Here is a 13,958-nt window from a genome sequence, read left to right as displayed (position 1 = left end):
TTTTGTCTAAAAGAATAAAAGAGAATATAAAAAAGTAACCACTTTATAATTCAAAGCTCTATTTTAAAGCAATTCTTATCTTTTAGTAGTAAAGGAAATCAATTTCATCATATTAGTAAACATTTGACTGTCTACTGTGGGTAGGGCACTAAGGTTTCATGAAGTTATTTTCAGAGACAATTAAGCTCAACATACAACTTATAATTTTTTTTTCAGAAACAGAAATAATCACTTACCATGGTATTATAATCTCGATTAGCTTGATCTAGTTCAAAAGAATTAATTTTATTGGCACTCATTTCATCAGTGTCAGCAATGACATAATGTCTAGGGGAGTAAGCACTGGACAAGCTCCCAACCAGCCTCAGGATCTCTGTGGTATGCCCACCTGGAAAAAAATATTGGAAGGCCTAAGATTAAGAAATACATAATGTATATATCCATTAGACCAAGTTATATGGGTATCATATTTTCAAAGATGGGGGACCTATTGTTAATTGCATAGTTCTCAAAAGACACAAGAACATTTGAAAACAATAGTCTATGCCCTTGCATAAATCCTGCTTTTGTAGAGGGAGAAGATAATAAACTATAAAAATAAACTGGACATTAGCAGTAGGTACTGAGGAAGGCATACAGACATAATAGATACAGTTCCTGTAATCAAGAAGACTGATAGGAAAAGGGTAAGATACACACCATAAAGCAAGCTAAAAGGGATGCAAGACAGCAAGAAAAACTAAAATGGGAATGAACCAAGGAGATATCAATGCTCTAAGAGTATGGAAGATATCCTGGTAAAGGTTCAGGTGACTTGAAAGGTGAAGACAATGAAAAGACAGAAGTACGGAGGCCACTGGCAAGAGACAGGGATTGTTAGAGCATGAGACATAAAGATCTGAGGTGTAGTCATGGAATGATGGGAATACTAGAAAGAAGGGTGAAGGTGAAGATCAGGCAATACAATGAAGGCTTCTGTGTAGAGAAGAAAGGTACCGAAGGCATGAGCAATGACCTAAAGGGCTTGGATCTACTTAAGGAAGATACTTTGTTCACCACCGTATCCTCAGTTCCTAACAGAGGTCTCAGTGCACTGCAGTTGCTCAAATATTTACCAGCTTCACCATTTTTTTATTTTGGATTTTTTGTTTCTTTTTGATGCTGGAGCTCAAATCCAGTGCCTAGTGCTTGTGAGGCAAGTGCTCTACTCTACCACTGAGCCATATCCTCAGCTTCAACATTCAGGTTTTGAAATCATACCATCTTCCAAATTTTAATATCTTAATTTCAAAAGCACCAATTTAAAAATCAACTACAGTCATCTTCTCAGTATCTGTGGGAGACCGTTTCCAGAATACCCATGGAAACAAAATTCACAGATGTTCAAGTCCTTTTGGAAAAATGGTATGGTATTTGCATATAATTTACACACTTCCTCCTGCATGGTTTAAACCATCTGCAGATTACTTATAATATCTAATATAATGTAAATGTTATATACATACTATTTAGAAAATAATAACAAGAAAAATGTTTCAACATATTTAGTACAAATGCAATTTTTTTTCAAATATTTTTGATCTGCCATTGGTTGCATGCAAGGATGTAGAACGCACTGGACATGAAGGAGTACTAACTGCATGTTCACTATAGTTTCTTTCAAGTAAATGACAACAATGAAAGAACATCTATCACAAACCATTTAAGCACAATAAGGAACACACTGGACACGAAGGAGTGCTAACTGCGTGTTCACTGTAGTTTCTTTCAAGCAAACAACAACAACAATGAAAGAACATCTATCACAAACCATTTAAGCATATTACATCTATTTTAGGTTCATGTCTTAAGCTCAGTGCTTCAGCCAAGCTGATGTCTTCAACATTCTCTACAGGAGATGAATGTTACCCCCTCTCGCCTTTGATCAAGACAGGGTAACATAAGGCTTCCCTTATTCCACCTTCTTTATGGTTATAAGAACAAGCTTTTAATAATAATATATGAACACACAGAAATATAATCAAACAAATTAAGTATGGGTTTCCCCTCAACACATATATTTTTTACTTTTTTTTTTTTTTTTGCGGTACTGGGGATCCAACTCAGGGCCTTGCACTTGCGAGGCAAGCACTCTACCAGCTGAGCTATCTCCCCAGCCCAATCTTTTACTTTAAAAAAAATTTTTTTTAGTTGTGATGGAGACACTACCTTTATTTTAATTACTTATTTTTATGTGGTGCTGGGGATTGAACCCAGTGCCTCAAATGTACTAGGCAAGTGCTCTACCACTGAGCTACAACCCCAGCCATACACACATACACACACACACTTTTTTAAATAGTAGGAAAAGAGAAGTTTCTTTTCAGATCCTAGAAGGATTTATACATAGAAAGAAATGTAACAAAGTGTGAATTTCAGGAATTAAAATCACACATTAACTTTACAGAATTTTAAAGAAGTAAGAGATGACTGTGGCATGTAATTTACACATCTGGTTTATACTCATTTCGGTATTTTTATTTTTAACCTTGAAAAATGTTGTGGTTTGCAGAGTAGGTACTTGTTTTCACAGCTGGAACAATTAATTAAGGATAAAACCTAATATTCACAATGTCTTCCACTGCAATGGAAACTTCAATATACCTGCTTTAATAGTCTTCTCTCTCTCTCTCTCTCAAAAGGAAACTTTCACTCAAAACATTCATTGAAATGATGAACTCTGAGTCCATTTTAATCTTACATTAAGATACATTATTGAGGAATAAAATTCTCACAGTTCTACCTTAAAATATATCCAACATCTAATCACTTCTCACCATCTCCTTTGCTACCATCCTGCTCCAAGTCACTGTGATTTTTCACATGGATTATGAGCACAGCTTCCTGGTCTCCATCCCCACTCCCATTTCTCCATCAGGCTATTCTTAACACAGCATCCAGTAGAGATCCTATTAAAAAGAGCTGACCAAATTATTTACGTCTGCTTAAAACTCTCCAATGGCACTGTGTCTCAGATGCAATGAAAGGCTTCTTGTAATCTGATTCCAAATTCTGTTCCCTTTTGGACCTCATAACCTGCCTCTTTCCCTCTTATTCAGTCTACTCTAGTCACCTTTGACCTCCTTGCTATTGGTTAGCTGTCATTTACCCAGGAGGTGTTCAACTATTTTTAAATGCTATTTCCCGTCCCATGTCATAGTATTGATCACTATATACCTTTACTACACAGTCTTATTTCTTTCTTTTACCTTTTACATCCCCCAGTCTCTACCTCACTATAAGGCAAATACCAAGAAGGCAGGGATTTTTGTTCATTGTTACCACTGTACCTGCAATGACCAGAAAATAATATGCTTTCCTATTGTTGAATGAATGAGTTCAATACTAAATCTAAAATTTGCCTGAAGAGAACACACTGTTTTTCAAAGAAAGGTAGTATATATTGATAGTTGTTCTCTGAATATAAGTGCTCTACTAATAGTATTTTATGGTACCTAAAGATCAAATGTTGCTTGGTTTACAAGGGGAACATTGAAAATGCTTTCTCCCTACTTCAAAATTTTCAGCATGAATTATTAAATTTATTTGATTATAAGACATTTTTTGACTTGCATGATTCTTGAAGGTCCTTAATCCCTCCCTACCCCAAATGTGTTGAAGGAGGTAAGATACCACTTGCCAGATGAATTTTCAATAATTTTGGATTCTAGTCCACCAAATCCAATATTATCAAGTGAACAGCTTTAACTTCTATCCATCTGTTCAAATCAGAAACCTGGACCCCATCCTTTAGCCTTTCCTCGGCTCAAGTTCAGATAAAGTGAAGCCCTTCCTGAAGATTGCACAGCCACAGCATAGCTGTTCTTCTTATACTATTATATAAGATTTTAGGACTTACCTCACTGTGGCAAGTACTCATTTTGTATTGTCACTTGTTAGTCTTTCTGTATTCTCTATTTCATCCACTGTTGTATTTTTGTATATTTCATAGTGTTTAGCACACAGTATTCCATGGCAAGTAACATTAGTCAGTTTTATTATTTCCAGAGTTTAGCTGGAAATAATAAATGAATAAAGCAATAAGTTATATTTATAAATTTGCTTACACTATAAATATTCTACCTGCATGCAATCTCCTGGTATTTCCAAATACACACTGTGTATACGCAAGTGTGTGTGTGTGTGTGTGTGTAGTCATGCACTACATAATGATATTTTTGGTCAATGATAAACAGCATTTAAGACATGAGTGGTCTCATGAGTTATAAGGGAGCTGAAAAATTCTTATCATCTAGTGACATCACAGCTGTTATAACATAGTAGCTACAAGGCAATACTCACGTTTGTGATGCTTCCTGTCATAAAAGCATAGCACATACAATCAAGTAGAGTAATGCATAATACTTGATAATAAGTGACTGTGACTGGTTTATTTACTATACTATTCTTTTAATTGTTACTGTACTCCTTTTTATTAAAAATATTATAAAATAAAATATGTCCTAGACAGCAGGAGTCTCACATATCTCATGTTTACTGCCTCTTGATGGCATCGTTTTCTGTTGTGTTTGATTTGATCTTGTGTTGTGCTGTTCACCATGGCCCTGGGACTATACCATATGTATGAATACCAGACATCCGGTATTCTATAACATCTGGTTTTGTGTAAAGGACTCTATAATGTTCGCACAGGGGGGCATTCTCAAAAGGTAAGCCATGCATGAATACATATACATTGCTGTCAAAACTGTCCTTTTAAAATCGTAAGTGCCTTCAGAGCTGGTAGATATGGACTGACACGACAATTTATTACTCATAGTCTGCCACCCTGTATGCATTGTTCTATGATCTGTAGCCAATGATTCTGGCTTCGTGGGTGTTGTATATTCATAAATGAGAATTCACTTTGCTTCATTTACCATCTAGTATTTGTGTTTCCTAAACTAAATACAAAGTGCCTACATTAATAATGCACAACAGCCAAACAGGGAAACTGCATGGTAGCATCAAAAGCGTCAGTGTTTTCTGTTCACTAATTATTTGTTAGAAAGCTATAAGCTACGGGGAGGCTTAATTACAGACAAGTGTAAATTACTTGTTATTAAAAGGGACTGAGTCGCGTCAGAAAACAGCAATTTTTCCCCTGGCTGGGCTGATTCCGGTAACTCAGAAAAACTACAAATCTCAGCATGCAACGCTCCAAAGAGCGCTCAGGAAACAGAGAAGAGCGTCGCGGTGTACTCTGGGGTGTGTAGTGACCGACCCGAGCCCAGCAGGCACCGCCTTGATACTTACCGGACCCAGCCACCACCAGGAGATTGAGAGACGCCCGGGGCGTCACGTCCTGCAGCTGAAGCACTACCCATAGTCGAAAGAGTAGGACCACCGCCACAGCTCCGATCGCTGCAGCTAAAACAAGGACACACACCATGCAAATGAACGGCGCCTGCGTATTATTCCTGGCACTAGCAAAATTCGCAACTACGGGCGCTGAGGAGACCCACACTTCAGCAACGCGCTTCTCGATGGGCGTGGCTATCCCGAGGTGGGCGGGGCTGAGGTCCGGAGGGAAAAACCAGGGCTCTGCGGACTCTTGCGGCTGCCCTACGGGATTCTGCGCAGCTTTACTCCAGGCATAAACCGAAATTCGGGAAGTTAAACGCTGGAGAAGTTTGATTTCCGCCAGTAATGAGGTCAGGCCACCTGAACGTCCGAAAGACCCCCCCCCCCCGGGTCCTAAGTTAGGAGGTGTTCCAGCTCTGCCTGCCAACTTTGGCTTGAAACTAACAGCATACATCGCTTTTTCCCTCCTCTCCTTTTCCTCCCTTCCGCTTCTTCCATCTTTTTCTTCCTTTTCTGTCCCTTCCTGAACTGTTTCTGTTGCACATACCAACATCACTGGAAATGTTTGTCAGTAAAAACTATCCTAGTGGGAAGAACAAAATGAATTTAGTGTTCTTGTGTAAACCCCGCTCTTTCCCAACACTCGTCTTGAATTTTTCTAGGTGATCTCACTATATACTCAGAGTGGTTGAGGGTGATCACCTCAAGCTATGCCATGTTCCTGAGAGGATTGGAAGCCCTGTGGCTCAGGTGGTAGGAGAGAGAAGTTATTGTCCACAATTAATATTCAGTTGATTTTACCTCAAGGCATTCTGAGTTTGTTCCTCATGATCTCAAGAAAAATAATTATCTGCCATTACTTCCTCCAGTCCCACTTTTGCTTATTTTTGTCTACTTGATCCACCTTATAGCAACATAAAATACTGAAGTTAAAGAAACCCCTTCACCCCAAATGTGATTTGCCTTTGGACCCCCACAGACTTGTAGGTTAGATAGGACAAGTATGCAGGTGAGAAAACAGGTGCAGAAAGGTCCAACAGCTTGCCTAAATGGAAGAGTGTCACACCCAGAATTAGAAACCAGAAATCCTAATTCTGTAGCATAGGAGTACTACATAGCATATTTTCCTTGATCAATTCAGACTTACCTAATGGTCACATTTACCTGGAGCTTAGGATGTATTTGAAGGTGCAGCCTTCCAGAGTCCACCAAGGAACTACTGGAACTGAATCTCCAGGGGAAGTGCCTGGGATCAGTTTATAAAACCAGGTGTCAATTACTGAATTGGCAGGCGAGTTTGGGAGACTTTTTGTCTACATCCTTTTCTGGCTTGTGAATCTCAGCACTCTACATATGTAGTCTTCCATCTAATCCTCTTAACCCAACATCCTCACAATAAGGCCAGTAAAGTGATATTATTTCCTCTTTATAAAAAAGAAGCAAATTCCATAAAAGTTAAATAATTTGCCTAAGATTTCTTAGTTGATAAGTAGTGGAGAAAATTCATAATTCTTGATTTAGAGGTCATTGTCTCAAATTTTGATGCAAATCAAAATCCCTTGGTGGACTTAACAAATACATTGTTGAAAGTCTCCAGAAGAGGGTCTCTTGTATAATTTGAAAAACAACTCAAGAATGTTACAATGTCATTTAAAAAAATCTATTGTTTCAGCCATTCTCAGAAATGGCTTCCACCTAAGACTCTCTACCTTCATGCTTAAAAGAAGACATAAGTGACCCCACAAATTACATTCACACAGAGCAATCACCAGAGCTTATCTTGTCATTGGGTCCTTTTTTTTGCTCCTTAAGGATGAAGAAATTTTTCCCAGAATCCCTCACAACAGACTTTTTTTTCACTCCTTTATGGCATTTTCATATCACTACTCAATGAATAAAAGAAAAAGACCCCAAAGCTGGCAGGGGTAGGAATGGAGGATGACACAATTCTGCTCTAGTATAGAACATTAGATGGAGGATGGGTACTGAACTCTTCTGGAGAGGAAGAAGTTGAAGGTAGGAGGCAATAGTGTCGCTATTGCTGTGAAGATAGTGTGTCTTTGTAAACTGACACATGCAATGAAGATGTCAGGACTATAATAATTACTTGACTCCAGGCTCCAAGTTCCTTATTAGGAAAGACTTAATACTGAGAGGATGCTCTTGCATCTACTATTATCCTATCCCGTAACTACTATAATTACCTATATCTGTAGGAAAAATATCAGTTTGAGCACTCTTGGTATGGAGCTAGAATTGAATGGAGGCAATCAAGCATTTGGGGGCTGCTAGTTAATGTAGAGAATTAGGATGATGGAATAGGTAACATTGTTTGGAATTATTGATTGAGTTATTCTTAATTAATGAGAAAGTCAGTCTCTTTAGTTTTTCTGCCAAGGAAGTTGAGGACTGCAAAGAGGAGTTGGGTAACAGGCAGACAGAAGCAAAGCTGAGAATCCCTGAACAAAATCGTCTATAGGGTGGGCTGAGTTCTGGGCTGTGATGGAATGTATAGAAAATCAAGAAGTCAGGAAGCTGTGTTAGGTTAATCAGAAAAGTTAAGACTGAGCCAGAAGAATCAGCAATTAAAATTGAGATGGTGAGTTGCACTGACTAAAAAGGTAACAATTTTATGGAGGTAAATTATAGTGTTATGTAAAGCATGAAAAACACAATAGTTGACAAAATTAATGATATGTGGTTCACAACCAATCATAAGTAGTCCATCTGGGAAGCAATTATTATCTTCTTAAATCTTTCCTAAAGTTTCCATGGAAAATATCTACTATTCTTGAATATTTTAAGGTTTTTTTGAAGTTCAGACTTTTTCATTTTTTGTAGGATTTTGTGTGTTAATTTATTCAACATATTGAATGAGCATCTGCTATGTGCTAGACACTATTTTAGGTGCAAGGGATATCATATAAGTAGGACAGTATCCCAGGCAAGAATCATGGATGAGGGAGATGACAGTAGAAGTAGAAGAGGGTAGATTTGAGATTCATTTTATGGGTGGAGTCAGTAAGACTTGTTAACGTATTAGATAATTGGGGATGAAGTAAAAGGAAGAATCGAGATGACTTCTAGATATTTTGACTTCAGAACTGGTTAGATGGTGTAATTTGCTAATAGACTGGAGGAGAAATAAGGTTTTGTGGGTGGGGAAAGAGAGGAGAGGATGAAAATGAAATGTTCCATTTTGGATTTTGGTTTGACTAGCCTGTTAGAAATCCAAGTGATTATATTAAATAGGCAATTTTATATACATATCAGAAGCTTGAATCAGACATGAAGGTATAAATTTAGAATTCATTAATATTTAAAGTCATGGGACTGAGTAAGATCACTGAGGAGGGAGTTTAGAACAGTCCTGTCCAATAGAACTTCCTGTATTGATGAAAATGTTTTGTATCTGTGTTGTATGTGATGCACATGTGACTATCCAGCTCTTAAAATACGACTGTTGCAATTGAGGAACTGCATTTTAATTCCACTTTACTTACATTATTTTAAGTTCAAACAGATACATGTGGGTTGTTGTGACTGTATTGGACAGCATAGGATAAAGAGGAGACTGGGGTTGCTAACATTTAGAGGTTTAGTAGAAGACATTGAGCTAGCAGAGAAGATGGAGAAGAAAAATCAGGGAGATATGAGAAAAGTCAGAAAAGGATGGTATCCACAAAAACTAAGAAGGGAAAATGATTTAAGAATGAGACTGCAGTCAATTAGGTCACCTGTTCCTGATAGGTAAGATCAGATGACTTGGGAATAGGTTAGTCACTGAGGATCTGAAAAGCATCGCTCCGTGGAATGGTGGGGATGGAAAGCACAGCATAGTAGTGATGCACAAGCAGAAGAGAGAATGGGGGTGGAAAGACAATCAGAAGTTTCTCTAGACAGTTGTTTCAAGTTTTTCTTTGATGGGGAACAGGGTGGAATTGGTGGAAGATAGAGAATTTGAAATTAAGAAAACTTATTTTTTAAGATGTGCCATCAAGCAGCATGGTAGAAACAGTCCCCACCAATGATGAGAGTTTCTTGACATAGCAGTGTTTGTTGATGTTAAAGAGACTGACAGGAAGAGTGACCCTTATTCAATGGTAAAAGGATAGAGGACATGGATATGGATACAGATACAAGAAATTTTGTAGAACTGGTGGTAAACACTGAGAGTGTGTAGAGTGTGGGAGGCTTGAAGAGGGCAAAGGTATAAAATAATAATCTTGAATAATTGGCACACTCACCAGGACCAGGATAATATTTCTGGGCAAGTTCAAATTAATTTGAAGCTTAAGATAACAAATATAGTGAGAAACCAATCAGCATACTTTTTTTAAAAATTTATTTTTATTGTAAACAAATGGGATACATCTTGTTTTTCTGTACATGAAGTAGAGGCGTACCATCTGTGTAATCATACATTTATATAGGGTAATGGTGTTTGATTCATTCTGTTATTTTTTTACTTCCCCCCACCCCTTCCACCCCTCTTTTCCCTCTATACAGTCCCTCCTTCCTCCATTCTTGCCTCCCTCCCACCCCCCATTATGTGTCATCATCCGCTTATCAGAGAGATCATTCATCCTTTGGTTTTTTGAGATTGGCTTATCTCACTTAGCATGATATTTTCCATTTTCATCCATTTGCCTGCAAATGCCATAATTTTATTAGTCTTTAAGGCTGAGTAATATTCCGTTGTGTGTGTGTGTGTGTGTGTGTGTGTGTGTGTATATATATATATATATATATATATATATATATATATATATACCACGTTTCTTTATCCATTCAACAGTTGAAGGGCATCTAGGTTGGTTCCACAATCTGGCTATTGTAATCAGTGTACTTTTATGTATTTTCTTTAAATGGAAAGACACATGACTTTAAACAGAATTTCGACAAGTGAATACACTTGAAAGAGAAGGTTATTTGCAAGGGAGTGAGGTCTGTGGACATTTCTATGGATATAGTAGGAGGTAAAGATGGGAGAGTAGAGATGGAGGAATGTAGTATTTATGGTATGACTGTTAAAATGAGTGAAAAAGATCAGTTAGGGGCATCAGGGGGTGAAGAGAATGACAATGAGCTAGGAACTCAAACCTTCAAAAACTAAGAAGCCAAAAGTGTACAGCAAACAAGATAAGCATAGAGGGTATGAGCCACATGTCTTCCATATGTCTCACCAGATCCATTCACCATGCTTCTCTACTCTACCCATGCCATGTTAGCTGAAATCAGTGGACTAAATCAACATGTTTCTTTGTATTCTGGTTCTGACTGGGTTTGCCCAGTGGGGATCATTAGCAGAAGATTTGATAGTGGGAAGGTTATATTCCTGAACTTAAGGTCTCTGTTCTTTCCATTGCTTTCTCTATACATATCTCTCTCCTTTTGGATCACAACACTTCCTTTGTTCCTTCTGTCCCAAAGGTGGTAGTAGCTCCATTGTTACTGACCCTGGGATACTGAACTCATTATCACTTGTACTTTCCCTACCCCATTCACACCTTTGTAAATTATGCCTTTATTAAATCATCCTTAAATTAACCTAATATGAGTGTGCCATCTGTATCCTTTTGGGGACACTGTTTAAGACAGGGTGTGCAACCATGTGATAAAAACTTAAACGGAAATGGAGTTTTTGAGAGGAGAAAAGGTTTGGAAGCAACAATGTTGAGCAGTAGGGATGCCTTTCCAACCTCCTGTGGGGTGTGAGAAACAAATGGTCTCTTTTTGAGAGATACTACATGCTGTGTACTAGAATAGCTACTGTGTGTACAGGAAAGGTAATAACAGTTAACACCCAAGCAGTGACTTAACAATGAGCCTCACTGTGTGAAGCACTGGCCTTTTGACATGACCTCCTAGAGAAAAGTCATGGGCTTCCAGGGAGTTTGGGCTGCTAGAGGTCCTGTAAGCTAGGTCCCATTCCATCAAAGTTCAACCATCAGTCCTAACAAAGGCAGAAAAGCATGGACAAAGAAGACTGAAGTTTTTTTGCAACAACCAGGGAGACCACTTTGATCAATATAATGCCTACCCATGACTAGGTAGGATAAAGCTGGGTTCTTAGTCTGGGTCAGAGACAGAACTAGGGCCATGTAACCACCAGGACTGTTGCTTATACTCCCCACTATTGAAGATTTCTGGAACATTGGGTCAGACAGGTGACAGAAATTGTCCCAGTATTGTGGGAAGCCATCCATATCTACCTGAATCAGGCTTGGTTGAGCCATGAGATGCAGAGGCCTGACTCCCAGGAACTGGTAGCCATGGTAGATTCTTCCAGATAGCCTAAGTGGCCCTGTGTGGGAGTGGCTTACTATCTGATATGTGCTAGTTCCCTAAACAAATGGCTCCCCTAACTCCACCCCATCCCTTTCCTCACAAAAGAAGCCCCTCTTTGTCTGGTCCTCTTTATCTGTGTGACTATAAATAAAGGAGAGGTGGGTTACGCCATCTCGTTAGAGGTTAGAACTGGTGTGGCCCAATCCCTCATGCCCCCTCCCATTTGAGTATTGGCTCTTGTGTGTTTATTGATTAGATACGTTTATTGGTAATTACTTGATTTACTGCTGGCACCACCATACTCCCACAGTTAACCTTTCCTTCATCCATGCTGGATGTGGCTGAAACCCCCACACAGTATAACTCAAGAAATCTCAATTATAGCCAAGATTTTTGACATTAAATATACTAATATCTGCATCACAGCCTTCTCCTAGATAAGGCCGGGGCTCCAGGACTCCTTGAGTGCTACCCCTGAAGCCTAAGGCATTTATTCAACACTTATAATAATTGGCTTACATTGTATGGTTACTATATGCCAAGCACTTAGAACATGAAGTAACTCATTTAATTCTTTCATCAATGGCTATAAGACAGGTACTACTGTCCTTCTTTTACAAATGAAGACTCTGAGGTAGAGAAAGATCATGTTCTTTTCTCTGAGTCATGAAGCCAGGAATTGGTAGAATTGTGATTTGGTCCTAGTCAGTTAGACTTTTATTGTCCACATTTATCATCTACAGTATCATTAAAACACTTTATTTTATATTTAAGCCAGCTACTGTGCTGTATATTAAACAAAGTGAGATAGAAATATGGTATTATTTACTATGTCTGACTATTCACTCATAAAATTAGGAGGAAAAAGTTTTGTTTTTTTTTTAAAGTGACTTAACATTCTAGTAAAGAATTACTTTTCCCTTTTCTAGCTTTTTCTCCAAGTGTACTCCAAAAGGATACTACATATTTATATGTCTATTAATTGTGTCTATATCATGTCAAACATTATTTAAGGTGAATATATAGTGAATGATTAAGACAACACTTTATATCCATTTATCTCAGTTATATTTTTTCAGGTGTTTATACTGCCTCACCCTATCCCTCTACAACCCAAGTGCTTTATTAGTTCATAATTTAATAAGACATTAAAATCTTATGTAAAAATATATTCCCAGACTATCATGGGAAGTACCACACCAGATTACATTGTTCATTAATGCCAATTACTACAGTAAATTTAATTTTCCAACTTACCAGACTTTTCAGTTTTTGACCTATAAAGAAAGAAACAACATTTCTGCATGGAGCACTGCTTGCCTTTGCAATCCATGGAACTGATTTTCTCCTTCTCAATTTGTTAAAAATAGGCTTGTTAATTTACTGACATTTAAAAAAACATAAATCTCAGGTGACTTAGCTATTTTCTAAAGATAAAATTCCTTTCTTTATACCAGTATTCAAGTGGGCTCTTTGCTGATTTTGTTTTGGATAAAAAATGTTAATGAACCCAAGAAAGCCTTAATACATTGAATACTTTTAAGATATTTACTAATGGAACTGTGGAACAACGATATCTTCCTTCCCCTCAAGCCTTTTTTGTCCTTGATAGGAATGCAAAACTGTGTCTTCATTCTCATTTGACTCTTTGTTACTCCTTAACTATCTAAAGAAAAAGTCTGGCAAATGTGAAGTTCATAGACATACTAATACATTATCTACCATCTAGCAAGTATGTACTTCTTTAGCCACCTCTCACAATCATCTTATGAACTTGAACACTATTATTATCCCCTTTTGTAGGTGATAAAATGGAGACTTTCCCATGCTTAATCAGCTCTGATGGTGCATTGATTTGACTTCCTGTGGATGTCTTACGGTCATCTAGTAGCTTCAGGATATAGTGATTCTTGGGGAACGTACTTGGTTCAGGAAACATTTTACAGAAAGAAGAGATAAGAAAAATGAAATTTGCAGATGAGCCCATTTAAAGGTTAGTACTATTTTATCTTGGAGGTTTTGTATAAATAATGAATATATTTTACAACATGGATAGATAACCCTTGCTGTGTCCTAAATTTAACCTGATTTCTTCTTCCATGATTTAATATCCTATTTCTCATTAGTAAACGTTAGGTGTCCTAATCATTGTGAATTACTTCTCAATTTGTTAAAAATAGGCTGTTAATTTACTGATATTTAAAAAACATAAATCTCAGGAGACTTAGCTATTTTCTAAAGATAAAATTCCTTTCTTTATACCAGTATTCAAGTGGGCTCTTTGCTGATTTTGTTTTGGATAAAAAATGTTAATGAACCAAGAA

The 13,958-nt window shown here is 37.6% G+C and overlaps 2 protein-coding genes across 5 annotated transcripts in view; one reads left to right on the top strand and one right to left on the bottom strand.

Moving 5' to 3' along the window:
* Alg14 (ALG14 UDP-N-acetylglucosaminyltransferase subunit) overlaps window positions 1–5,511 on the bottom strand; it is a 94,241-nt gene extending 88,730 nt beyond the window's left edge. The window contains exons 1-2 of one of the 2 annotated variants that reach the window (XM_047548627.1): window positions 5,296–5,511; window positions 237–388 (exon numbers count right to left, since the gene is read on the bottom strand). In XM_047548627.1, the coding sequence (XP_047404583.1) occupies window positions 237–388; window positions 5,296–5,431 (288 nt within the window). In that variant the 5' untranslated portion in view covers window positions 5,432–5,511. The remainder of the gene's footprint in view (window positions 1–236; window positions 389–5,295) is intronic. The other variant, XM_047548617.1, reaches the window with a different exon arrangement.
* Window positions 5,512–5,552: 41 nt separating this feature from the next.
* Window positions 5,553–13,958, top strand: part of Tlcd4 (TLC domain containing 4) — an 87,233-nt gene continuing 78,827 nt past the window's right edge. For 2 of the 3 annotated variants that reach the window (XR_007108226.1, XM_047548556.1), the window contains exon 1: window positions 5,553–5,693. Coding sequence is in view for 1 of the 3 variants with exons in the window: in XM_047548556.1 (XP_047404512.1) it covers window positions 5,689–5,693 (5 nt within the window). In the remaining 2 variants the exon portion in view is untranslated. Of the gene's footprint in view, window positions 5,694–13,437; window positions 13,628–13,958 lie in introns of all 3 variants that reach the window. The other variant, XM_047548598.1, reaches the window with a different exon arrangement.

This window comes from Sciurus carolinensis, chromosome 1 (genome assembly GCF_902686445.1).
Source record: "Sciurus carolinensis chromosome 1, mSciCar1.2, whole genome shotgun sequence".
Classification (NCBI taxonomy): domain Eukaryota; kingdom Metazoa; phylum Chordata; class Mammalia; order Rodentia; family Sciuridae; genus Sciurus; species Sciurus carolinensis.
The sequence above is the reverse complement of the archived record's forward strand: the minus strand, read 5'-3'. Positions and strand labels throughout refer to the sequence as shown.